The following is a 27506-nucleotide window of genomic DNA, read 5'->3' as shown; positions in this document are numbered from 1 at the left end:
AGTAATAAAACATTAGAATTATGAAGCACTATATATGAGTCTTTACATGAGCTTCTCTTATATTTATACTTGCAAATAATTTCTTTACATCTGTTAAGTCCAGGAAAAGCAATTAGCAGAAACCAAAAAAAAAAGCATTATTTAAAAATACAGTCCTCATGTCAACAAACAGGGTGAAATAAACTTATCCAAACTTATCCTTTGATGCGAATAAGCAGACACTTCTTTATTCAGGGTGCCAGGGACACTTAACAAAGAAATCTTATCCATTTTATATACTTTTTCTGCTGAATCATTGTTATATAAGTTATTTTACATACTATACATACCATGCCTGCTCTTAAATTTAACCTTTACATTGATTGGTTCTAATAGTGAAGCGATACGTGGAATAAATAGACTCCACAACCTGATGTAGTTATGAAGTGGGTATGGTATGTATTGTCAGTGCCTGGCACAAGTGAGATAGCTCTCATTAAACTTGTGCCCTGAGCCTTGGTATGGGCTACATCTTTATTCACAAAGGTGTTCCATATACATTACATTGCACAACTTTTCTATGCATATTCAACCCCTGGCCCCTCTTGTCCTCACTTCACATGGTAATTAGATCTACACACTTCTGAGCATGCATTGTTTATGGTGGTGGTCGCACAGGGGTCTTTTGGTGGTCTCTGAGGCTGAAGGCCATGGTCTTCTTCATGATTGAACTTTTGAACTTTTCTCCTTTGCGCGTGCGCTTTGGTCCCTTGGTGCTTATGTGTCTGTCGATTTTGATCAGCTTGGAGAAAGAGGAGCTCCTTTATCTAGGTTTCTTGCACTCCTTGGTCTTCTCCCGGTATTGTTCTTTATGCAAGAAGCTTCAGAAATTTGCATTTTCCTATGCCCTTTGTACCATGGCAGGGGTTTCTTAAGTAAAAGCTTAAATTAAACACACAATTCTACAAGCTAAAATTTAAATGCTTAATTCATATTGTTAACTTAAGCAAACCCCAAAACCTCAATTTCAATAGTTAATAACTTCATTAATATTCTTATCCTAAAACAATCATTGGTCATCTCTACTGAGGTCTACTGATTGCAATTTTTAATATTAAAATCAATATGGGAAGGGTAGTGGGTTTCCAAGTAGCATAACTGGTGAGCATGATGGTCTCCATAGCTTCTTGACTGAAACATAAGGGTCCAGTAACTTTTTAGTGAGATTTCTGCAGTTACATATTCCAAACACATCACTCCTTATATTTCTATACCTTATACTTCACAATTTTCTACTTATAATTATAGCTAACCCTTTAATATGATTAAATTGATTATTTGATCAAAATATTCATAGTATACATATTTAGTGAAAAAAAACATTGTCCTTGTTTTAGTCAGGACAGGGTTAGGTTTTGCAGTAGGCGGGAAGTAGTAGGGCCCAGAGGTGATTCTATACCACCTCACATCATTGCTGGGGGTGAGGGAAGGGACTCCCTTCTGAGGAGGATTCCTTTTGGTTGAGTAAATATGGCAGACAGGGGGGTCAGGTAGCAATCACATCCAGTTGGGTTCTGCAGTGAACATTTTTGCATGTGAATCACTCTCACACACATTTGTTGTTAATATTGTTGCTGTTGCTGTTTGTTTTCTTGTCTCATTGACGTTTCCAGTAAATTGTTCTGATCTCAACCCGTGATCTTTGGCTTTTGTGCCTCCAGTTCTCCTTTCTGGACACCTGTGGGGGTAGAAGAGGAGGATGGGTGTGAGAACCCCAGGCTTGGTTCGGGGGTCTCGTGTGGTGGTAAAGTCTCTCCTCCAACCCGTGATTCCAAAGAAAAATTCCGCAGCCTCTTGTTTTTCGGTCTCAAGGCAGTTTATTGCTAGTTATCTAAAAGATTGTCTTCACGGTCTGCAGCTATTTGATCAGCGGCCCAAGCAGAGACACACACTCCTGACACCTTCACTGTCTGGTGTCTTCTTCTTCTCTCTCCCCACCCAGGGCTGCTGCTATCTTTTATATGATATATTATGTATTACATGTTTACAGTTTTTCCCCAATACCTACTACCTATATTACAAGGTGCTTTTCTACTCTAAATCAATCCATAAGTGCCAGCATCACCAAGAACATGGAGGCAAGGAAGAAGAAGGAGGAAGAACAGGATCAGCCCACTTTCCTCCATCTTGGAACTTCTGACCCCCATGTACAAAGTGAAAACACCCCTGTACAGGTGCTAAAACCCCCCTGTACAATACTAAAAATTTTTCCCCTCTGTTTTGTAACTACTTTTACTATACTATCTAACCCTTTGTGACTGCTTGTTCCACCTTCAAAGTTGGTAACTCATTCCATGGCTCAAACTCAAAATCACAGCTGTTTCCAGCTGCCTGCTGGGGTCTAGAATGCTTCTGACCAAGTTCTGGAACCTCTAAAAATGTCTGAGAGACATTTTGAGTTCCAACATCTCCCCTCCCTGTTTGAACCAGAAACACCTGCTTTGCCACTTTGTTCAAGGCCCTTCGAATGCACATGAAAATGCATGGTAGAACAAGCAGAAGAACTACAAGCCCTATAAGAATATAAAATGCTATTTTAAAAAGTTCTTTCCACAATGGTGAGAGATCAAAAAAGCCAATGAAATCATCCCACCAGGATCCTGTAACTTTTTTCAATTTGCTGATACTACTTTGTTGTGTAATTTCATGAATAGATTTTGAATGATCAGACAAGTTCATGCAGCACATCCCCTCAAATTTTTCACATCTGTGCCCATGTGACAGCAGCAAATAATCAATTGCTGCCCTGTTTTGAAGCACTGCTTGTCTTGCACTGCTGATATCTGTTAACATGTCGCTCAGTGCAGACGAAATGGCACTACTGTGTTTGCTCAACCAGCATGCTATGTGGTCCAATTGTGTCAAGGCCACCCCTGATGCTGTTTGGGGTGAGAAAATTGCTACTGCAATCCTCCGAGCCTTGTCCCAAGTATAAACATCATCATCACAATTCGGACTATATTGATCAAGGGATCTTTTTTTCCTTTGTGTCTGCTCCTTTAAAGTTTTCAAATCAGGTGTTATCAATGAGAGTTCCCCAATGCTGAATGGACTGCCCTTGACTTTTGCAGGGATAGCAGGCCAAATTCTGTCCCCGCCAATCAAAAACACTCCCTTCGGTAATGTGGCTGGGTTTTGAAGGGATGGTTTGCTCATCACTTTGGTGTAATTGCACCAGGATGATGCATTTTTATAAAAGAACTGATTTGGAGTGACATCTATTGTATGATTATCTGTCTTTGCCACTCCAAATGAATTAAATTTGATGCAGAATTTCATTTTTGTTGACCCAAAAATGTCTAACTATGGAGGTTCCAAGTGAGCCACAGGAAGGTATTGTGTCCAAACATGCCATCCTTCCATAGGATCCAAAAAAGATTTCAGAACCTTTGGAGGGATATTCTTTGGGATTGGCCATTCCTTCACTGGCACACCTACCAAGCATGTTGAAAATTGTTTCCCCGGTTTTGAATGAGTCAGACAAATACTGTCCAGACCCGCTGCCTTTGCCAAAGTTTCCCACACATTTTCCCTTAGTTGTTTAATGGGAAAGTCTGTCCCATTGCCCAAGGCAACAAGCAGGAGAATTAATCACATGAACACTATCTGTCTGAACTCCATGTCCATGTCCCCAACCTCTGTGAGAAACCCTGCAATGCAGCAACACCCAAACACTTGATTTCCCAGAAAAAAAAACCCAAGTCTCTGGGTAATCAATCGTTGTCCGATGAGGCGTCTGCAGCATCGTTGTCTGCCTCCATCTGAGTGCTCCCTTCTCTGCTTCTCAGGTCCGCGTCCACCTGCGTCTATACCCGATAAGGTTTCACATGCCTCGCCAACACCCACTTCGGTCCTCGCTCTGTGGAAACACAAGCGAAACCCTTGCCCCAAGTTATTAATGTAAATGGACGTTCAATTTGTCCTGACTCTGGGTTTCTGATAAAAACTAAAGGATTTTCCCTTAGCTTTGCTTGTGCACTGTTTGTAAAATGTCTGACAATTGGTCGAGTGGGCTCGGAGAAAGAACCATTTAAAAAATTCAACACATACAGAGCTTTGTTCAACTGCATATACAGTGTTGCGCCTGCCTCTCGCCTTTTCTGTTTATCCAAGAGGGATTTCAGGGTGTGATGTGTTCTTTCAATGATTGCTTGACCTGAAGGAGAATAAGGAATACCAAAAATGTGTTTACACTCCCAATTTTTTCAGAAATTTGTCAAGCACCTTGCCTGTATAAGTTGGACCGTTATCTGTTTTTATTTCTTGTGGCACCCCGAGTGCTGCAAATACTTGTAGAAAGTGTCTGCAGGCATGGTCTGTGGTCTCCCTTGTATGTAATGATGCAAAAATCACCCCTGAAAATGTGTCAACTGAAACATGGATATTTTTGAGCCTCCCAAAGGATGGGTATTTTGTGACATCAGCTTGCCACAGTTGAAGACTCTGCAATCCCCTTGGATTGTCAGCTCCTGTAGATGCAGGAGGCTGTACAAGCTGACAGTCTGGGCAAGCACTGATTATTTCCTTTGCCTGACTTTTAGAAAGGCGAAAGGATTCTATCAATGCCTGTGCATTCTGATGGAAAAATGCATGGCTTAATTTTGCCTGCTCAAAAATGTCTGGCAATGTCTGTGATATGGTCATTGTGAGTCTATCTGTGTGAGCATTTCCTTCTGCTAAGAACCCGGGGACTGATGAATGTGCCCTGATATGTGCAACAAAATATTTGTGTTCTCTGCTTTCTAGGATTGTTCTCATGCACGATAAATATGAATATAAAATTTCATTGTCAGTGTGTTTCAAAAGTGATCCCTTTAATCGTTTGACCACATTTGCAACATATGCTGAATCTGTGATCAGATTGAGAGGTTCCTGAAACAATTGAAAAACCCTGACCACTGCTGCCAATTCCACAATTTGTGGTGAACCCTGTACCATTTTAATATCTGATTCCCACTCCCCTGTTTTTGGATTTTGCCATGTGACCACTGATTTGTGAGTTTTTCCCGAACCATCAGTGAACACTGTCACCCCTTCCCGTGGTTCATGGCTTATTTTTGGTTTTTCCCTGAAACTTACTTTTGCATTTAACATCCTGTGAGCTGGAAAATGAACTGTACAAACTCCTGGATACCCTAACAAAGCAATTGCAAAATCCTGTGATTTTTGCATCACCCATTCAAAATACACTTTCTTTAAAGGTACACGAATGACTGAGAAAATCTCTGCCTGACATTGTCAGCAACCTGGTTCTTGCCTTAATAATAATTTGTGCTATCATTTCTAAATCTGTGAGAATTGTTTTTGAGGGCCTATAAGCTAAAAAAACCCACTCTATCAACAAAAGAGGGTCAATTTGAGACAAATCCCACTGAAAAATCAACCCATATAACTGTGCTGTTTCCCCCAACACTGCTAAATGAAAAGGCAATTATTCTACAAAGCGATGTGCTTGTCTCTGTTGAATCATGTCTGTGATCTTTTCAAGATCTCTTTTTGCTTCAGGCGTCAGAGTTCTGGGAGATATGATGCTGTTGTCCCCTCTCAAAAGATTGAGCAATGATGAGATGTCATCATTGGTGATCCCCAGGATTGGTCTCATCCAGTTGATCTCCCCCAAAAGCTGCTGCAAGTCCTGCAGATTGGCGACCTTTGTGTTAATTTCCAATTTCTGTGGCCTTATTGTTCGCTTTGTCATTTTTCCACCCCAGATATTTCCAAGGTGCAATTTCTTGTATTTTTGGTGCACTGATTTCCAGTTCTGCTTTTTTGCACCTGTGCAGTCACACAGTCACGAACCTCTTGCACCTCCTGTTTTGTTGGTGCTGCAATGAGCAAATCATCCATATAATGAATAATTTTTGGTTTTGGATGTTTCTCTCGTGCTGGATGCAAAGTTTGGGCCACTTACCATTGACAAATAGTTGGAGAATTTTTGAGTCCCTGTGGAAGAACTGTCCAATGGTACCTTTGCAGAGGTTCTTCTCTGTTGATGCTTGGGACAGAAAATGCAATGCGCGGAGAATCATCTGGATGAAGTGGAATGCTGAAAAAACAGTCCTTGAGATCAATGATCACAAGCGACCAGTCCCTCAGGATCATCGAGAGAGATAGAAGCCCAAGATGAAGTTGTCCCATGTCTTCGATGACCTCGTTGATCTTCCTGAGATCATGAAGCAGTCTCCAAGATCCTGAAGTTTTCTTGTGAATGACGAACACTGGGGAGTTCCATGGGCTGTCTGTTGGTTTGATGTGTCCCTTTTGCAGCTGTTATTGGACCAACTTTTTCAACGCACTCAATTTCTTCCGCTCAAGGGGCCACTGATCCACCCAAACAGGATCATTTGTTTTCCATGTCAATTTCAGAGTGGCGAGTGCCACAGTGACCCCTGTTAAAAATCCAATTCTAATTTCAGTCCCCATTGTGCCAGAAGGTCCCTCCCCCACACTGTGATGGGCTTTTGCACGATGAAAGGACGGATGATTGCCGTTTTTCTTCCTGGGCCTGTGACAACAATTGAATTCTCACTCTGCATGCATAGGGAACTTCCCCCTATGCCTGTGAGAGAGCCCAAAGGTGCAATCAAGTCCCATTCCCGAGGCTAAAAAATGTATGAAATAACTGTAACATCCGTTCCTGTGTCGAGCATCCCCGTGATGGCAATTGCCTTTTCGTTACAAGTCAACTGACAAGTAACAATGGGCCCCATCTCGGCTCAAATGTTTCACCCAAGATGCATGTACTTCTGCTTGATCACCAGAAAAAGAGTCCTGTTTGTTGAACACTGGCATGATTTGCCTTTCTGGGTGAGATGGCAAAGCCATGGCTCGAGCAATCAGTGTATTTTGTGGAATTGTCAGAGGTGGTCGCAAGGCTTTTGCTGTGACCATCAGCTCCTTGTTATGGTTCGCTGAATGCAAAGATGGATAAACAACAAGTCTAAGAATGCTGCTTCTGTCCCTGGCCATTATTAAAAAATCTTGCCTTTTCCAAGATGTCCCTGTGACACCCGTGGGTATCACTGCATGGCTATTGTCCAAAAAACATATCAATTTGGAGGTTGCCAAGACGCATTGGAATCCAGGTGGTACCAAATCTGGGTCGCTGTGGATTTTGGAGATTGCTCTGCCGAGGGGTTCTGTTTGTTGTTCCCCAAGGATTGTTCCTGTTGGTTCTGTGTCACTGCCAAGATTTGTGTCGGAGCATGCTGGTGTTGACTCGTGCTCCTTTTCCCCATTTCCCGGAATCGGAAGAAGTTTTCCATCCACATCTGTCTGTGAGTGACACTCACTTGCGAGATGTCTCCCTCTCCTGCATCAAGGACAAAGGTCTGGTGGTTTCTTGGGCTTTGCAAGTTGTGGGCAATTCCTTTTAATATGTCCTTGTGCCCCACACCCAAAGCACCATCTCTCTGCACTGGTGTTGCTCTTTGTATAATTTGCAAGAGCTTCCATGACACGCTTTTCAATTAGATCCCCCAAGTGTTCCTTCATGATGGAAGCAACATGTTGTGGTGTCCCCACCTTGCTGCATGCCTTGATCATGTCTGCCAAGGTGGCCTGGTGCGGCATCATGCTGATGATTCATCTGTATTCCGGATTGGCATTGGAGAACGCGAGGCTTTTGATCAGATGTGGTTTCGCTCCCTCCTCGGTCACCTGTCGCTCCACCACCTGGGAAAGACGATGCACAAACGAAGAAAATGGCTCCGAAGGACTCTGCTTGATCTCGGTGTAGATGTTGTCCTGGATCCCCTCCGGAGCAATCTGAAGAATCGCCCTCCATGCTGCCTCTTTGATGTTGCTGAGCACGTGACGTGGGAGCCTCACCGCCTGTTGAGTTGGATCATCCTCAGGAGGATCACCGGCAAGCTGCACCATGGTGAGGTTCGCGTTTGGCCTGCCTTGGTATCTGGCTCTCAGCTCCTCCAGGGATCTCCTCCACGCCTTCTACCACACGAGAGCTTGGGTGTCTGTAACAACTGATGTTGTGAGATATTTAAGATCATATGGTGTTAAATCATACATGCCAAAAATGCTTTTCAACATCTGCTTGAAATATGGTGATGACAACCCATTGTCCCGAATGGCCTTAGCTAAATCTTTGATTGCTCCACGATCCAGGTGTTCCCATGTCGGGTTTTGGCCCTGAGCGTCATAGTTCACTGGCATCATTATGTTTCCCAAGCCCTGTAATAAACCTTTCTGCTTTTCCAATTCTGCTTGAATGTCCTGCCAGTCCACTTTTGCGCTCTGCAAAGGTGGAAATTCTGTGGGTACTCGCCTGTAGAGTGGAGTCATCTGTTGTGACTCTAGCTTTGGTGCAGCAGCACTCACCAGTACCAACAGCGTCTGCGGCATCTGCAAAGATGAAAGCTGGGAGCTTCTGGAGAAAAATGGAGCATCTGCTGTGGAGGAGAACACATGACTGCCCTGCATTATTTGGAAAATTTTTGGAAGATGAACCAACAGCTCTGGCTGTGACTCCAAGGCTGTGCTTAAATATCATAAAAGAAATTCAACAACCCCCTTTGATATTAAAATTGACTCTCCCTGCCCCGAAATTTTGGCAGACCTTGATTTTGGAATTGTCCAAGCTGGGACACCCTCCAAAACAGTGATATGTATCGTTTCATACTGTTGCTGCGCCTCAGCAGAAATGTCCTGAGTCCCGTGCTGTCCTGGGGTCAGCGGAGATTCCTGTTGCCGTGCAGATGCAGTTTTTTTCACCCTGGATTTTTTCTTATAAGAAACTGGAAAAAAGTCCTGCAATGTTACAGTCCCACCACTGGGTGGCGTAGTGACTTGACTGACTGAGTCCCGTGAAACCTGTTGCAATGTTGTGTTTCCGCCACTAGATGGCGCTGCCGCCTGACCAACTGAGGTCGAGACTGTACTTTGCTCTCCAATTTGCACTTCCCATAAACATTTGAGCATTTCTTCTGACAATTGATTCATATTTGCAAACCCCGCAGTAATTCCTGATAAACTTTTGAGCATTTCTCCTAACAATTGATTCACGTTTGCAATTCCTGCAGTTTCTGAAGCTGACTCTTGTTGCAATAACTGCTCTATTCTGGCCATGTCTGAAGCTGACAGGGATTGGCCGTGGGCTTGGGCTAGCTGTTGCCATGGGAACTGCAACGGAACCTTGCCCTCAGGAATGTTTACATCCTGGCCACGCTCCGTCCCTGCCTGCGTCATCACGGGGGTGTGGACGCTCCTGCTCGGACCCCGGCCATGCTTTTGCTTAGCTCCGCCCCACACTGCCTGCGATTCTGAGCCACTGTAATCCCACCCGAGACTGACGTAACCACCTTCCTGTTCCCATTCCGGTCCTGATGTTTCCGCCTCTCTTTCCCTCTCTCCTGGCTCTGTGCCAGCACCCACAGCCCGCGTGCATCGGCTCCGCCCCTCCTGCACCCATTCCATGCGTTCAAGATGCAAAAAATCCCCTCTCCCCACGGCTTTCGGGTTCTGCTCAACCTTTACGCGCATGCCCGCCTCCAGAGTTGCAACGAGGGAAGCGTCCTGCTGTCCCTCTGCTGCTTCCTCGTCAGATATGGCTGCCGCAATCAGGGAGATGTCTTCCTGCACCTTTTGGGCGGCCGCCTCTGCGGCCTCATGGATTCTCGACACCGAACGCGTCACCGGACGCTCCAGGCATACCACCACCGCACTCGCACCCCCTGCTTTCACCCCAGTCCATCCCGCCCCCGCCGCTCTCCTCGGCTTCGCTTTCTGCGCGTGCTGTTTTGAACTCTCAGCCTGCGCAGATGTGAGAGGACTCTCCCTCCTCCCCCTCCTCCCTCTGCTCTGCACTCACTTTCGCACCCTCCCCCACTGGAGCCACTGCCGCCGCCGCCGCCCCTCCCACCACGGGTTTGGACTTGGGCAATGCCTTTCTCCCACTGAGGGATGCAGCTGTGCCTGGCTCGTTTGCCTCTGTCTGGGGAGTTTCTGCGTCAGAGGAGCTTAGGGACTCTCGGGAAACTGAGGAACAGTGGGAACCCGGAGATATGGGACACAAAGGGGTATCCTCTCCCTGATTTTCCACAGGAAGCGATGCTACCTGTCCTGTATCTGTGTTGAGAGGGGCTGTCCCAAGCTGCTGGCTGGACTGCCCCCCCCCTGTTTTCCACCAGGAGCCTTAGCTGCCTGGCTTGAGCTGCCGCATTGTGAAAGTGACTCTAAAACTGTTCTTGCTGAAGATAAAAGTTTTGCGGCAAGCTTATCTTTCTTTATAGCTTGATAATATAATTGCTTATTAATTTCCTGCCAAAAATTTGGCTCAAACAACAGATTTGGGTCTGAATGTGGGAAATTACACTGCACCCACAATAACAAATCCTTCAGCTCCTTTTGAGCGATCTCCACCGGATGGGTAGAGACGATTCCCTGGAAGGCAGATAAAATTTGTGTTTCCTCTTGGGAGAATTCCCCACCCATGTTCTTAACTTTGACCTTTCTCATCAAAAACTGAGTCAGCCCAAGGTCAGTCCAGAGATGGCACTGTTCACCATCCAGCAGGTCACAGGTGAGAGATGCCAGGTGCATTTCTGGGTCGTCTCCTCTCTGGAAAGTCCCCAAGATGAGTGTTCTTGGTGAAGGTCAGGTTCTTATCTTGAGCTTTCCGATCCCTCTCTTCTTGGAATTTGTGGAGTGTGTGCGTGCTCTGCTCTTCTTTTTTTTTTTTTTTTTTTCTGCTGATGAAGGTTGGAAGTTGTTTGATGTTTCTTTTTGTTCTTTTTGTTGATGCCACCCAGGGACGCCATATGTGAGAACCCCGGGCTTGGTCTGGGGTCTTGTGTGGTGGTAAAGTCTCTCCTCCAACCCGTGATTCCAAATAAAAATTCCGCAGCCTCTTGTTTTTCGGTCTCAAGGCAGTTTATTGCTAATTATCTAAAAGATTGTCTTCACGGTCTGCAGCTATTTGATCAGTGGCCCAAGCAGAGACACACACTCCTGACACCTTCACTGTCTGGTGTCTTCTTCTTCTCTCTCCCCACCCAGGGCTGCTGCTATCTTTTATATGATATATTATGTATTACATGTTTACAGTTTTTCCCCAATACCTACTACCTATATTACAAGGTGCTTTTCTACTCTAAATCAATCCATAAGTGCCAGCATCACCAAGAACATGGAGGCAAGGAAGAAGAAGGAGGAAGAACAGGATCAGCCCACTTTCCTCCATCTTGGAACTTCTGACCCCCATGTACAAAGTGAAAACACCCCTGTACAGGTGCTAAAACCCCCCTGTACAATACTAAAAATTTTTCCCCTCTGTTTTGTAACTACTTTTACTATACTATCTAACCCTTTGTGACTGCTTGTTCCACCTTCAAAGTTGGTAACTCATTCCATGGCTCAAACTCAAAATCACAGCTGTTTCCAGCTGCCTGCTGGGGTCTAGAATGCTTCTGACCAAGTTCTGGAACCTCTAAAAATGTCTGAGAGACATTTTGAGTTCCAAGAGATGGGGAGCAAGTAAACAGCAGTAGGGTTCGGAGAATCTTGGTGGGAGAATTAAATTGGGAAAGTACCATTCCTAAACCATGACAAAAATCTAAACAAAATTTGCCAGCTTTAAGTCCCAATGTCACAAAGCAGAAAAAATAAGAAATTTATTACTGGGATTGACAAAACACTTAAAAGGAAGTAAGAATACAGTGCTTACTGACTTGGTGAGATTTCAGTAATTTCATCGGACTTGATAAATAAAACTGTAAAAATAGTTTGTTGGCCATAGACTCTCTTGTATATGTCTTGAAACGTGTCAATCTCCTTTTTCTTCCTTCATCCCTTGCATGAATCTCTCCTGCAGTCTTGTCAGGTTTTTTGCCCTGGCATTTTTACAATAGTGGTATTTTTAATCTGTTCAGTGTTGCTTTTTCCCCCCTCACCATTAGTACATGTTGTCTTTCTAAATCTCTTTCCCTGTATTTTCTGTGGTTTCTAAATTCTGTTGCTAGCTTCTGGAAGTTTCTATAGTTGCACATTCTGTCATCTTCTGAACTGCTTTGTCATTCTTAGCAACACTTTTGAAGTTTTCTCTCCAGTGCTAGTACAGTGCAAGAAGACATCTGATAGATGTACATTTACCAGAAGGGATGAGAGGAGTGTCTAAGAAAGTAAGTTTCCTGAAAGGTGGGAGTTTATTTGAACCTCTCGGTAGCTCAGCAAATGGATTCCATATTTTCCCCTTACCACTGGCTGCACCAATGGTTGTATGTTCATATTGTTTTCTAAGTAATTTCAAGACTTGTATCTGCACTAAAGTCAAGAGCACAGCTTATAAAAAGATATTATTAACTTCCCACATACATTGTTGGGTGACTTACTGTTTAGGTTTGGAGAGAGAGGTGTCTGTTAAAGAAGGCAGGAGCTTCTCCTGAAATGGAAAAAATGTAGACCCCTTCTTTCTGAATTGTTATAAATTTGAAATTAAGGGGGGGCTCTCAGGTAAAAATATGGGAGCAGGAATAACAGTTCTTTATTAAGGAAGAAAATAAAAAGATAAAATAAACAATGCAGTAAACCAAAACAACGCTGACACCCTGTTGGACAGGGTGTTGGTAGCAGTCTAATTGCAATTGTGGCTGCAGTCCTCCTGGAGTGTCAGGTGTAGGTTCTATTGTGAAATGAACAGGGTCTATGCTTTTATTCATGTTCAGCTCTTTATTAAAAAGTCAGCTCAGCAGGGGGGTGGTGTACCTTCTTCCGGTAGCCAAAGGGTGAGAAGGTATGCAGAGTCTGACCCTAGAGTCTCCGTGGCACGCTGGTAGTCGGAGGTGAAGAGGTGTCCAGTCTGTATCTGCAGTCCCAGCAGACCGTCCTCTCTCCTTTCCTCCTGGCCTACTGGTAGCCACAGGGTGGGGGGGGATGTGCAGAGCCTGCTGCTGAGATCTGGCAGCAGCTATCCCTCTCCTGCCCTCCTCGTAACACCAGGTAAAGTGTCTGACTTCTTTGTGCCTGCTTCCCACAGCCCAATCCAATCTGGTCCTCTGCAGGTTATGGTGACAGGTCAAACACAGACTAGGGATGGTGTTCCCTTTTCCCCAACCAGCACACCCATCCAGCCCCCTCCACTGTGCCCCTCTTTCATTTTGGGGTGTTTTTCATCCCCAAAACCCCCTCCCATGATTCCACTGGCTTATTTTGCATCCCAGTCCTAGTTTGGGTGGGGGTGTAGGTGATTCCCAGGAGCGATTAGCTAATTAACATTTCAATATCAGTACTTGGTTGGAGCTAAGTGTCCCAGCCAGGCTGTTTTGTTCATAACACACTGTTTACATATACATTAGCTATCTTTGCTTACTTGATCTATATGTATTACTTTATTTTACATAGTTGCACTCCTTATTGGAAGTTCTTATATGGTCTTTTGGGGTCTTCTTTGGTGGTCTTCAATATCCAGTGTCCTAATTTCTAGGTGGCCATTTTTTTACCCCAGCATTTAGGTAAGCAAAATACTCTTATAGATAAGTAATGTGATGGTTGGCTCTCACAATTAAGAGATAGATATTATGTGTATGTTAAGGTATATAGTGATGTTATTGTAATATGCCCTCCCATAATCCTCTTTACCTTCCCCCTTGTAATAGCCTTAGTAGTCTGGGCATTTGGGGACAGCTGGCTTATTACTAGGAGGTGTGGCATAACAACACCTGACCTCCAATCAAGATGTAAGAAAGCAATCTCCAGCAATGGGTGGCAGACAAGGAGTTGACTGACAAAACTTTGTGAGGGGCTAAAGGTATAAAAAGCAGAGCATCCATTTTGTAGATGAGCATGTGGCTGCTTGGTCATGGAGACTCCCAGCGCTGTAATTTTTCCTTATTCAATCCTTTGTTGTATTTTTTGTTAATGTTTAATAAACCTTTAAAATTTTAAAAGTGAGGGTCGTGTCTCGTAATACTGTTGTTTTACATGACTCCTGCTTTGTCAGCCTTATCTAGGTACAGAAAGCTGAGCTAGCATCCTTTTCTCACTCAAAAGCAAAAATCTCTTGACTTTCAGTACTCAAAGGGATACAGAAAAAGGTGTGGGTCTCGGATTCAGTCAAAGAAAGAAACTGAGAGTTTATAGCCAGGCAAAAACCTGGGAAAGAGCTGGGAAAGAATGTACATAATTCTTTATCTCTCCTGTTTTTCACATTGTTTATAGTTAAGTTCTATCACTGTGTGTCAAGCACTCTGCACCAATGGTGTAGATTGTTTTCACTTCAGAACCAATGAATTTGGTCCTTGTGGAGCTCTGTATAAAAGAGCGGTGTATTTTGAATAAATTAGAGTTTTACTCTCAGCAGCCTTCTGAGTCAGAGTCTTCTCATTCCCATCCTGCCTCGACAGCGACAAAAGGCATCTTTCAAATCTAATACTGTAAAACATTTTATTTTTTTCACTCAAGGTTCTTAGCAAGGTATAAGGATTTGCTACTACTAAGTATGTATCTTCTACTATCTTATTTATGGCTCTAAGGTCCTGTACCAGCCAGTAATCCTTTCTATTTGCCTTCTTAACTGGAAAAATAGCAGTATTAAATTTGGATTCACATTCCTTCAATAGGCCATGTTTTATAATTTTTTCCACAAGGGGTAATAACCCCTTATGACTTTCTATTTTCAAAGGGTCTTGCTTTTGCCTTACCAGTCCTGCTCTAGGTTTCAATTCAGTTCTTACAAGCTCTGCTCTTTTGGATGTCCCAGGAACCTCTCAAGCCCAGACTATCGAAATCACTGCATCCTCAAATAATACTGGCAGATGGATCATGTCTGATCTTAGAGACTGTAGTGCAAAAATTAAGGCTTCCACATATTTAGGTTATGGAATAATAACTATCATGGCATGGGTCCCTGTTGGGTAATAATTAGCATTGACTCCATGATTCCAGAAGGCCGATCAATCGCTCTATTATATTATACTATACTATACTATACTATACTATACTATACTAATTAAGAAACTCATCACCCTTACAGACAGTCCCATACAGACAGACCAGATTGGTCAATTGAATCCAAAACACCATCACCAGTGTCCAATTAAGAAATCACCTTTTGGTAAACAAATCTCCATAACACATTCCACATGTGCACAACAACAGGTGCAGCAAGTGGAGATAAGGCTTGTTTATCATTCTTTTCTCTGATCTTCTCACAGCCTTCCCCAGGACAATGCCTGGAAAAGTTGTGCCTGCTTGCTCTCTGTGGAGAGAGCTGTGGTGACAAATAACTTGTATTTTGCCATTTTAAAATTTGATTTCAGCATTTAGGTTTTTCCAGTAAATCTTTCCCAAGGAGAGGCTTTGGTGAATTGGGTAGATACAAACCTAGTGAGTCATCCATTGTGTTCCTAATCAATGGGCTTGAAAAATTGCTGAGTTTCACAATTCCTTCTTGAACCAGCAAATGTTATGGAATCATTACTCAAGTTTTCTTTGACTGGATTGAGCACAGAGTAACTAGCTCCTGTATCTACTAAGAATTCAACCTACTCATTTACCTCCTCATTTCCCAGCTTAGCTGTAAGCAGAGGTTCTGCAGGGGAAGAACCCTCCAGTTCCCCTCAGTCATCATCGGTGATGGCCATGGGCGGCGGGGGGGGCTTTTACGTTTCAGTTGCGGACAATCCCTTTTCCAATGTCTGTCTTTCTTACAATGTGCACATTGATTAATACCAAGTCTCCCAGGGAGGTTCAGGGTAGGTTGTCTACGCCCTTGTCCTCTTCATTTCCTTGGGGGCACTATTCCTTTGGAAATTGCTTCCATAACTGCAACTACTTTTTGTTTGGCTATTTCTTGCTGGTTTTCTCTATTCTGATAAACTCCTCAAGCAACATCTAACAGCTTCCCAAAATCATACTGGTCTTGTCCCTGAGCCTTTTGTAATTTCCTTTGAATATCATCTGAGGTGTTCGAAGCTAGGATTTTTCTTTTTTCTTTTTTCTTTTTCTCACAGGGAATTTTCTCCCATATGTTGCCTAAGAGATGATAACGATGGTATTTAAAAGAGACACAAAATATAGCCAAGGAGGAGGGTGAGGGGTGCAGCTGACTGCACTCTCACAGCTGAGGGGCTTTCTCTTGGGAAGGACAGAGATACCTTGAGATTTTGGCTGGGGGATGAGAGGCTGGGCTTGGCTCCTTTTTCCCTTGCTCTCGGGATCGGAGTGGAGAGGTATGTTTTTTTGGTGCTAGACTGTTGCTGATGCCTAAAGAAACTACCTAGAACAGAGGCCAGACAGTGTTAAAGGGATCAACTAGGTATTTATTAAAAAGGCCTTCAAAGGATACACTTTGGGCAGTGTAAGAGCCCAGCCATGGCTCCACCCAAGATGGACCAAGATGGACTCCAAGTCATGAGTTTTTACACTTTTATAAGTTTTAGTCCATTTACATAGTGCGGTTAATTGTCCAACTACAGCTTCAGGTCATGAAGCCCCATCCTTCCAGTTTGCTCTCCTCAATTCATTGTTGTTTATACCTTTTGGGCCTGAAGCTGCAACAGTATCCTTGGTTCTCAGGCTGGAAAAGGATTGTTTTGTCTAACTAAACTGTGAAGAGAACTTGCTAACACTTTATATGAAGTTCAGAGTTCTATACTAATGCAGTACAGAATCTGGAAAATATGAAAGCTAAAACTTAGGGCATCATTGCTGCCCAGAGGATTTGCTGCCATTGCAGAGTTCTCATCCCATACAGCTTCTACTTACTGTGGGTGAACTTCTGCTCGTAAGAGCAGCTGTTGAACTGGGACCTTTCAAACACCTGACCTCACTGGGAAGGGGACCCCAACCCCCTCCCCCTTCCCAGAGTGTGTGTCGCCCAGCTGTGTGCAGCAGCTGCTTGCAGAAGCCCAGGTGCCACTGCCTAGCCCCAATGTTTTTCTGATGCTGCTTCAGGCTTTTTGCTACACTTTACCCAGCACCCTGTGTCTGTCTGACCCCCCGTGGTTCCTGCCATGGCTGCAGAGTTTCTGCTACATTTTGCTTGCTACCCTGGTGTCCTAGGGTGACGTGGATATTATATTCTGTGCCTTCAAGATGGGTTCTGAGAGCGAAGGTGGGGAGAAAAAGAATGCATGGAGTTTTGTTGTCAGCCTGCACTCACTCCTCCACAGTCTGCTGGAACACAGAACTCCGCTGTGTTGTCTGGGCACGGATAGGGCAGAACACTGTGCTCCTCTGCTTTTTAGTTAGTTTAGCTAGCTGAGGCAGTCCAAATTTTCCCGGGACTGGTTTTCTTTCCCTTTTTTTGTATCTGTTTGAACCTGCTCTGGACTGGGACCTGGGGAAACACCTAGGCCTACTGGGGCCTGCTCTGGGCAGCAGCCTTTCCCAGTGCCGGAGGGACTTGTATATAAAAATTGATCCAGCCAAATTAAAAATGAAAAATAAAAATTTTATTTTAGCGATTGAATTCTCTCTGAGCCAACCACAAGGAAAAGGACAGTGCCGAGCCCAGGATCTGTGCTGGGTGCCTCACAGAGCGGATAGCCTCAGTAGAGGTTCCCCCTATGCCCACACACCACCCTCTTGGTACAAGCAGTTTTTATAGGAAATATTCTGTCCAAGGACAGGATTTCAGCAATTTGTCTTTTCTTCCCATTCAAAGTCCCACATATTCATAAAGTCTTTTTTCTCTGTGTTGGGGTGCAACAATTCGGTGTCTGGTGGTGATGAATCTTCTTGATGGAGTTACTGGAGGATTTCAGTGATCCCAATCTAGAGTCGTTGCTGGGATGATCAATGCCTAGGCAGTCCTGTATCACCTGGAGAAACGACCCATCTCCAGGCGAGCCACATGCATTAGTTTGCAAATGAGGTTTTGTCAGAGATTGGCTTTTCAAATATGTGGGAGCAACTCCCAATGCCAGCATGTGTGCTTCCAACAATATCAAATATTACATACATCATATTATACTGACACAAATTACAACCATTACACATAACAGACTGATAACAGAGCAACCACTCCTGGGACAGATTTTCTGAATTTGTCATCTCTTCAGAACTACAAATTAGTTTTGTCATCTGGTGTTGTTCATTTTTTGTGCTGGGGAGTGCTTTGCCTGTTAAATAAACAGGTTTTTTCCACTTCTCTCTGAGGAAATTTTTCCCAAACCAATTGGGGAGAGGGGCCATGTGGGTTTGCTTTCTGGGGGACGGGGGGGGGGGGGGGGTTTGGAGGTTTTGTCCCAAATTTTCCCTAAACCAGGACACCTGGGTCTGCTTGCCTCTGCCATTCCAGCTTTATGCTCTGAGGTTTCTGCTACAATCCATTCTTCCTTTCGGAGAGGCACTGAGAGTGGCTGCCCCTGTAGGTTTGTAAAGGAAGCTCCTTTTCTATCTTTCCCATCGGTTCACCCATCACTGGCCATGTGGAGAGAGGCGGCTGAGATAGCACCAGAGCACCCCCTGCAGCCATGGAGAATCATCGCACCTGCCCTGCCCAGCTAGGAGCCAACAGCACCTCGTGCTGGATGTGGCCATAACTACACCAAAGGGGAAAGTGCTAAACAGCTGAAAGAAGGTTGCTATTGGGTTTCTGGTTTTGGTTGTTGTTGCTGTTGTTTGCCTTGACATGTATATAGATATATTCTAGTAGATAACTGTTATTCCTTTTTCCATATCTTTGCCTGAAAGCATCATAATTTCAAAGTTATTATAATTTGGAGGAAAGGGAGTCACATTTTCCATTCCAAGGGAGGTTCCCGTCTTCCTTGGCAAACACCTGTCATTTAAACCAAGACATGATGATTGCCCCACAAATATGGGGGCTAATTGAGTTTCTCCCTCTGTTTCAGGATCGATATTAATATACTTTCGAGCCATTTCTTTCAGGTGATTTAAAAATTCGGTAGATGATCCTGCTTAATTTTTGAATAATTTTTACATTTTGATAGCCTTTAGCATGGCATGTCTAATTCCATATAGTATCCATTGTTGGTAACTCTTTCATCTCTCTCTAAACCTCTCTAATTAAGGTCCCACCCAGCATCCACGGTGGGAAAATTAATGTGCAATGTACCTGGCAAATTACCCATCAAAATTTGCTCTTCCACCAACCTCCTACTGGTTTTAACAACCATCTTTTTCCATACTATCAAACAATATTTATAGCATAGTATCTATATCCTTCCAGTCTGGATCCTGAGTTTTAATCATAATTTCAAATGCTTTTGCCATTTTGTCTGGGTCATCTCGGTAGGTGCCAGCGATTGACTCCCAATTTTTAAGGTACATTATCGAAAACTGCACTTTTACTGTGATTGGACTGTCTGCACCTACCATCTGATGGAAGGGAGCTACTATCACATCTCTGTGTTTAGCTCTAGTTCTCCCTGCAATGAGGCTAAAGCACTCTGTTCCTTGATACATCCTCCCCATCCTCTTTATCTTCTCTTCTAGACTTGCCAATTCCCCCTTAATATCAGTCTTGGCAACCTAATTATCTGTTTCCCCATCCAACCTGTGATTAGGACTGACCATAAGATCTAAATCATACTCCTTTTTGAGGAGATGTTTAGAACAAATTTTTCCTACACTGCACATGGAACAACAGTGTTTTAACCCTTTTCCTTGATTCTTTTATTCAAGAGCCAGATTAAAAGGGTCTGAGGGGGCTGGATTCAAGCCACAATCAATCTTTCTGCCATTCCAGTTGATTCCACAAAGTGAAAAGCATATCATCATACATACCCTCATCCTATTTCTGTTCCTGTCTTAAAAACAACATTAACTGTAACAATTTAGTATACTTGAAGGTTCCATTTTGTGGCCACTTTTCTCCAGAGTCTAGTTTGTACAATGGCCACTATTAATTGCAATACTTAATCAAATTCTCCTTGGTAGCTGTTCTCCCAGGGGGTCTTCCAATCTTTCTCCAATGTCGCAAAATGCAACCAAGTGGGAATTTTTTTCAAAATTATTGTCTGTTACCCATCTCCGAATAGAAGACCCAAAATGTTACAATACAGATACAAATAAAAAACAATTAAAACAATTATTAATCGATCGATAAAACCAAGTCAGACACTGAATTCCAGAATACCAAATAATTCACCAAACATGCTGTAAAATCCACATGCCTTATATGGTCAGGATTCCCAAAATAATGCCTTAGTACTGAATGTGATCCTACCTGTGTCCCAGACTGGTCTGAAGAACTGTGGTCTTCTGCAGGAAAGTATCGGGGTGCCAGCATGAAGATCCAGAGATCACTCGTATCCACGGGAGATCAGGCAGAGTGTCCTATCTGGGGGCCAGAAAATTATACTGAAATCAGTCAGACAGAAACTTGCTAACAGAGTCTTGAGTAGGCATTCTTTATTGTAGTGCTGGGTACTTGGAGGCTCCTTCCTCTAACTGAGTGCACATGTCACAGGTAACCTATCTATTGTATTCCATATCTATCTGAGCCCAAAAATTGTTAGTGCATTTTTAAACCCCTGCAGCCAGAAAACAGAACTGGGGTGGGGGGGGGATGAGAACTTTGCCACGGTCCTTTTTTAAATTGGAGTCTGGAAGCAGAGATATCTCTCTTTCCTGGCAGCATTTGCTGAAGGTGGAGGCTTCGCTTTTGAGGGGGTTGTTTTGTGGGTTTTGGGGTTTTTTCTGGGCTTGCAAAAGTAGCCACTCAGAAAAACTTCATTTCACAATCAAAAACTGTTTCGGAGTGAACTTTGCAAAGCAAGCTTCAGTCCCTGGGGCCAGGTCATCCTGCATCAGTGCAAACAGACCAGTTCTTTTCCCTCAATACACCTGCAGTGCAGAGGACAGCAGCACCAACACCAGCGGAGTCCAGTCGGTGGCAGGAGGAAGCACCAGGAGGTGGTGCTTACTTCACACATGCTGGCAAGTCTTCATCTTCCACTAGAACTGCTCCGCAAGCTCCTACCTTCCTGGGAGAGTTTCCCACCATCCTTCTCCCTTGTCTTCCAGACCATGCTTCCACCTGTGAAGGCTGCCATCTTGGAGGAAGGGTCAGATGCCATTTTCACCGTCTTCTTACATGTTGTTGCCAATGGCAGGAGCCATTTTGGAAAGGGAATTTCCACCATTTTGGGTGTCTGGGAGTTTGTGAGATTTAGCAATTTTGTGTCCAGTGATTATTTATTGTTTTTTTTTGCCTGTTGCAGTTTTGCTTGTTTGTAAACTGTTATTTTTTTCCACTTATATCTATTTGTATTTTGCTTCTCCTTATTGATGGAAAAGGATTGGTTAAAACAAAGGGAAATAACTCATTTTAGAGTGTTCCCTTTTAAATTGTTATAAACCAAGACAGCACGTTTTTGCACATGAGTACTGTATTTGTCAGTAGTTTGATTAGAACTGCAGTAGATGAGTGCTTTAAAAGCCATGGTGAATTGTGTTTTTAATAAGTAATGATACAAAAAATAAATAAAAATATTAATTTTCTGATAGTATTCACTTTTACTCTTCATCCAGAGTATTCTGAATTCAGAGATTCTCAAGACATTTCATGTAGCCCTATCATTTTGTTATGTATCTTTTGAACTGTCTTCACAAGTCCTCTTCTGGTTGCAAATAAACCAGTGGAAAAGGTAACTGCATCCCACTTCCCTGCTGGAGGTTACAAACTTCTCACATCCCAGTCTGTATCAGCCAAACAAGCTGTCTTAATTTGAGCAATTTCCATAGTGTTTCTTTGCTATTTCAAATAATTTTCACAGCAATAGATAATGGAGACATTGCACAAGAGCAAGAGTTAAGCATGGACTCTGACTTATGGAAAAAGGTGTAGTTAGAAGCAGCTAGAGTGAGGATTTGGCCTGCACAGTTGCAGTTGGAAAAGTTGTTTGATGTGTTTATCTTTTTATTTAAAGCTGCTGCTTGTGCCAGAGACAATACCAGTGTGATTGTCATTACTGTTCTCTATTATGTGCTCACTGTCAGGATACTAGGCATCCTCAGGTGTCAGGAGGGAATATGTGGATTGAAACCAATTCAAGCCTCTCACTGTCCTCAATATTCTTCTGCTAGTTGTTCAGTTCTTATACTCTATATTGAGCTTAGCCATGTATATGCTCCTCCCATGCTGGACTGGCTAACTCAAAGAGATATTCACACTCTCTTAATGAACTCAGAGGAAATCATTTGCATCGCCAATTGATCCACTCAACTCATTGATCCAACTTGATATGAAGAAGCTTTGAATATAAGTCACTACAATAATAAAGACTTATAAAATATGATAAGCCAAAAATTTGATAAACTCTTTATCAACAGGTTATCAAAGGTAAGGCCTCAGTTTGAGTGCTGTGTACAGTTCTGGGGCCCACAATTTAAAAATAATATAAAGGTTTTTGGAGGTGTCCAGAGAAGGACCATCAAGCTGGTGAAAGGGCTGGAAGGCATGTCCTGTGAGGAGCAGCTGAGGACTCTGGGTCTTCTGGTTTGAAAGCAAAACCAGTGAGAGACTCCAAGTCAGAAATACAATTTATTAGGGAGGAAAAAAACCCAAACAAAACAAAACAAAATACATGCAATAATTCAAAAGAAAAACCACAGACAGAGTCAGAATACAACCTGACACCCTTTTGGTAAGGGTGTCGGAAGCAGTCCAAATTGGAATGGCTGCAGTCCTCCTGGAGTGGTTCTGTTGGAGCAGTGATCCTATAGAAGGGTGTAGTCTTCCTCTGAAGGTCCAGTCGAAAGACCCAGCTGTTCCTCTGGGAATCCAGTGGAAAGGCCGAGTCTAGTCTCCCAAAAACTCAGATTATATCCAGTTAGGAATTATTGGCTCCTCCCTCTGGGCGGAGCATCTCACAATGGGATGCTGTAACTTTTATCAGTCATACAGTGACATTCAATAGGCCATTAAGAGCAGATGTCTCCCTGGAGGGAGGATTGGTTTGTGTAAGAGATAAAGAAAACTGCCCAATTAACAGAAGATAACTGCCACACCTATAACAGATGGCAAATAGAATACATCTTGCCTTGCAATCTAGGACACTTGGAAAATGTGCATGCAATTCTAGTAAAATAAAAGTATACTCTTACACAGTTAATACAAAAGTAATTTTTATGGTATTGAGCATGTCTGTTGATTTGTTCTACTGGCATTTTGGGAAGCTTGTACATGAGTAAAGACAAACAATTAATTTCTGCTATATTCCAAAATATTCAGATGTGGAACAAAGCAGTAGGTGCAGTAAAGCAGAAATCCTTATGATACACACGCTTAGCCACTGATGATTTTTTAAAAAATAATTATATTATTTTGGATCAGAGGGAACATGAGCTTTAAAGATAAATATAAGGAGATTTTATTGATTTTAGAGTTTTGAATTAAATTTTGTATTGCTGATGCAGAGAAAGCTTTCAGACTGATTGTCAGAAATGTTTAATTCCCTCTAAGTTGATAAAATAATCAAAAGTTATATCTACTGCGAGCAACTAAGTATGATGCAGCAGCTCACTCACTCCCCTGCTTTTCCCCTCTCCCAGTGGAATAGGGAGAATCGGGGGGAAAAAAGTAAAACCCATGGGTTCAGATAAGAACAGCTTAATAATTGAAACAAAGTAACATATAATAATAATATTATTAATAATAATGATAATAGCAATCATTATAATAAAAAGGAGAGAGAGACTGGAACACTCCTTTTCATTTCCTTTCCTCTTTTATGTCATTATTGCTTTTTTTTTCCTGTTGTACTTCTTCCTATCCCACACCTCAATTCTTTTCCTAAGGCTACCTTTCTCTTTTCCTCAGTGGGATTATGGTCTCACTGTCTTGCATTCCTGTTGTTTCTTTCCATCTATAGTTACCTTAACGACTTGGACCGCATAGCAGATTTGGCCTATCTGCCAACTCAGCAAGATGTGCTTAGAGTTCGAGTTCCAACAACAGGGATCATTGAATATCCATTTGACTTACAAAGCGTCATTTTCAGGTAGAAAAAAGTTTAACACACATTTGCCTTGTTTCTTTTGTTTCCTTTTGCATTAGCAATACCATGTATAATATACTGGTTAAATGTACAAATTAGTCAATTTTTTAAAAATTTGAGCTTGGTATTAATTTTATTTTCATGTGTTTGTCTATATATCATTAACAGCTGCTCTTAAAGGTGTAAAGAGGATGAGAGAGATTTGTTTTTTTCTGAAGGTAGTTATTATTGATAGAAAAACTGAAAGTAATTTTTCAATAAAATTAGTACAAATGTTCTATTATGAATAATTATGAAATGGAAAAGTACCACTTCTGTACTTGATTTTTATAGAGAAGTGATATTTTGCAAATTTAATGCCATTCCTACAAATAATTTTCCCCACAGCTCATTCTGAGCGTAAATACAATTGCTAAGGAATAACTATGCAGTTACAAGTTAGACACCTGAGTGTCTAGTTACATTGAGATCCATAATAAATTTGGAGTACACTCTGTCAGTAAATTTGAGTTTTTATTTTGGCTATTAACAACTTCATTAAATACAGATTATATTCTATTTATGGTCTTAAAATTAGACAGCCTTGACAAGTTTGGAATTTTGACTGTCAATTTCTTGGGAGAACGGCAGACCACCAACTTAATTCTGTGGCTGTATTTCTGCTGAATATACAGAGCACACATCCTAGAATCGTGACTCAAAATCATAAGTGTTTTGAATAACAGAAATTTGAGGGCTTTGAGACCCATAATAATTTAAATTCAGAAAGCACATCAAACTAAAAAGAAAATATGATAGCTTATTTATTTACAGCACATTCCATTAGTCTTTAATATGAATGGTAGCAGTTTTAAGAAGAACCAAATTGTTTTCAACTAAATTCTTGAATTCAGTGTTTCATGTGTTTGTATGTTTATCTGAAAAGGTATTTGTGGAGTTGATACGATCATTGTTAATTTTGCAGAATGGTGGATGTAGGAGGCCAACGATCGGAAAGAAGAAAATGGATACATTGCTTTGAAAATGTCACATCTATCATGTTCCTAGTAGCTCTTAGTGAATATGATCAAGTGCTTGTGGAGTCCGACAATGAGGTAAGCAAGCATTAGCATAAATCACCAGTTTTTAAGAAAAAAATACTTTACCTAAAATTAATTTTAAATTTTATTTGCAAATTGACTAAAACACAATTTTGTAGAGAGTTTTGGTGTGTGTGTTTTTGCATGTTTATTTGGATATTAATTTTTTTTGACCAATAAAGTTTAATTATAGATTGAATACTTCATGCTAAGCAGCAAAACAGAAGGTTGCTAGTCCTTTTAAGACATTTTCAAAGCAAGCTGGCTTGTCCATTCCTGGTTGTTTTCCAAATATCTGCCAGCAGTTGTATGCAACTGCATGGAATGAAATTAGAAGTTCTACATGGATTAAGATGCAAATCTTCAAATAATATGACACAAACTGATCTCTTCCATGGAAGGTCAGTGGAACTCATCTATTTTGTGTTAAAGGTGGAATAGCTGATGGTAGAGAAATGTTCTTATTGTAGCTATTTGCATGATTAATGTTGTGTAGCAGAGTCATAAAATACAATGGGAATTAAAACAAAATTCATATATTCTTTGCTAGAACAGACCCTAAAGTAGTAAACTTCATTCCATTAACTTAAAGTATAGGATTTATATTGGCTTATATTTCCTACTTGTGTTTCTACTTCAAAGGATAACAGAAGTAAAAAACTCATGGGTGGTGATACATGAACTAAGTAGGAAAAGTGCAGGAGTACCCAGTGTTTTGTTTACAATTTTAAAAAGTAGGGGGGAAATTTAATATTTGGACTTTTTCTTTCATAAAGACTATTCCCATTATTCATCAAACTTACATGAGTTACTCACCAACACCATTCTATGCAAGTTTTTAGCATTAATTTACAAAATTTAGGTGAAAAAAGAAAACATTTTCATGTTCTTCATGACTGTATATATATGTTGATTTCATTATTTAAGAGAAGGGTTGACATACCGAGGTAAAACAGATGTCCCAGTGCAGTCATGATTGTATTCTCAACTTTTTCAATATTAATTTTTTCAAGAAAGACTAGGAGTTCTGGAAGCTTTTAAATTTATACTTTTCCCATAAAAGAAAGAAATCTCATTACAGTCTTTATATCATCAGACATCTCCTTAAAAAGTACAGATGTTACAAAGAAAAAATTTTCAGTTGCTTATACAGTGATTATATCTTCTCATTTATTTTTGTATTTTTGTTTTAACTATGAAGGTATCCAAATGCTTTTATTTTGTTTTGTAAGACACATATTTAATGTTGTGGTCCAAACAGTAATGGAGTCTGATAATACATCATAAAACAAAGCTTTATTGAGGCAGTAAGAAAGATGAACAACAATTCCCCCATATAGCAACTCATGCAATCACCAATACTGAGTACAGGATCATAAGCAATGCCATGGCTCTGGTGGACTGCCAGAGACATTTGATGTCAGGGTCATCTGGCGGAAACAACCAATCATGCAAATGCCTTTTAAATGAGGAAAAGAGTTGTGACAATGTAGGTCAGGGCCAGAGTGTTGCCAGACTGTCTAAGATAATAGTATTGGTTAAAGGAGAGGGTGTTAGAAGGCAAGATGTTCCTTCCACCCTGTGATTCCCTCAAATCATCACTTGACATGGAGCTATAGGCAAGGGTGTTATTTTGATGGGCTGTTAGTTATATAATAATCTAGGTGAGGTTCGTGTTCCAACACCTGCACGGTATGTTATACAGTCAGAGGTTGAAAGGCGGTGTATCATGAGACAGGTAGTGTAGAATCACCTCTATCAAGTATCAGTTGTGCAGGCATCTGGGAGGTGATTACTGTTATGAATAGAGAGGAGAGCTTAAACAAGTCCTGACTGACTCAGATTTTTGGCAGTAGCTCTGTTTGGGGTGGCCTGCACCCCAGATCCTTCTTGCTCATGGGTTTTTAATCATAGCCAATTTGGTCTATTACAAAACTAATAATTGATTTAATCGACACAAATTTAACAGACATAAGACTTTAACAGATTACTTCCTACACAGGATAAACAAAAGACACACTACTAGTAGATAAACAATACAGTGCACGAGTGAGGTGTCTATTATTACAGCTAGCGAAGAAATAGTGTAGATTAGGATTCAATGTATCTCTTACCATCCAATTTCTGATGGGGCACACATAGGATCCTTTCTTCTGTTTCCAGAAAAGTAACCACAAAGATGCATCCAAGCTTCAGAAAGAAGTCCTACGCATTTCCAGGGAGTGTGTAGGAGACTTCTAACTTCCTGAAAATTTGTGAAGCTTTTGTAGTTGTAAAAAGAGTGCCTTTCAGTGTAGGATTCCTGGCTTCTCTCTCTACATCTTGCTCTCAAGGCAAGGGATGTTTATTATCAGCTGGGGATCTTACCTCCCTCGAGTCAGAGATAACTTGCTGCTGGACATCTGTCCAGAGCTATGCACCAGATGATGGACAGAACAGATAAGCTTTTTTGTGACAGAGGGGAGAC

At 41.9% G+C, this 27506-nt stretch overlaps 1 protein-coding gene and 1 pseudogene across 2 annotated transcripts in view; one reads left to right on the top strand and one right to left on the bottom strand.

The window, feature by feature from the left end:
* The window catches only part of LOC146763027 (guanine nucleotide-binding protein G(q) subunit alpha), a 278488-nt gene that overhangs the window by 208449 nt on the left and 42533 nt on the right, over positions 1-27506 (top strand). For both annotated transcript variants that reach the window (XM_085571309.1, XM_085571310.1), the window contains exons 4-5: positions 23835-23963; positions 24925-25054. In XM_085571309.1, coding sequence (XP_085427435.1) covers positions 23835-23963; positions 24925-25054 — 259 coding nt within the window. The remainder of the gene's footprint in view (positions 1-23834; positions 23964-24924; positions 25055-27506) is intronic.
* LOC146763028 (uncharacterized) lies at positions 2248-3666 on the bottom strand (annotated as a pseudogene).

Source organism: Lonchura striata, chromosome W (genome assembly GCF_050655825.1).
Source record: "Lonchura striata isolate lonStrDom1 chromosome W, ASM5065582v1, whole genome shotgun sequence".
Taxonomy (NCBI): Eukaryota; Metazoa; Chordata; class Aves; order Passeriformes; family Estrildidae; genus Lonchura; species Lonchura striata.
Note: the sequence above shows the minus strand (reverse complement) of the source record. Positions and strands in the feature narration are given on the sequence as shown.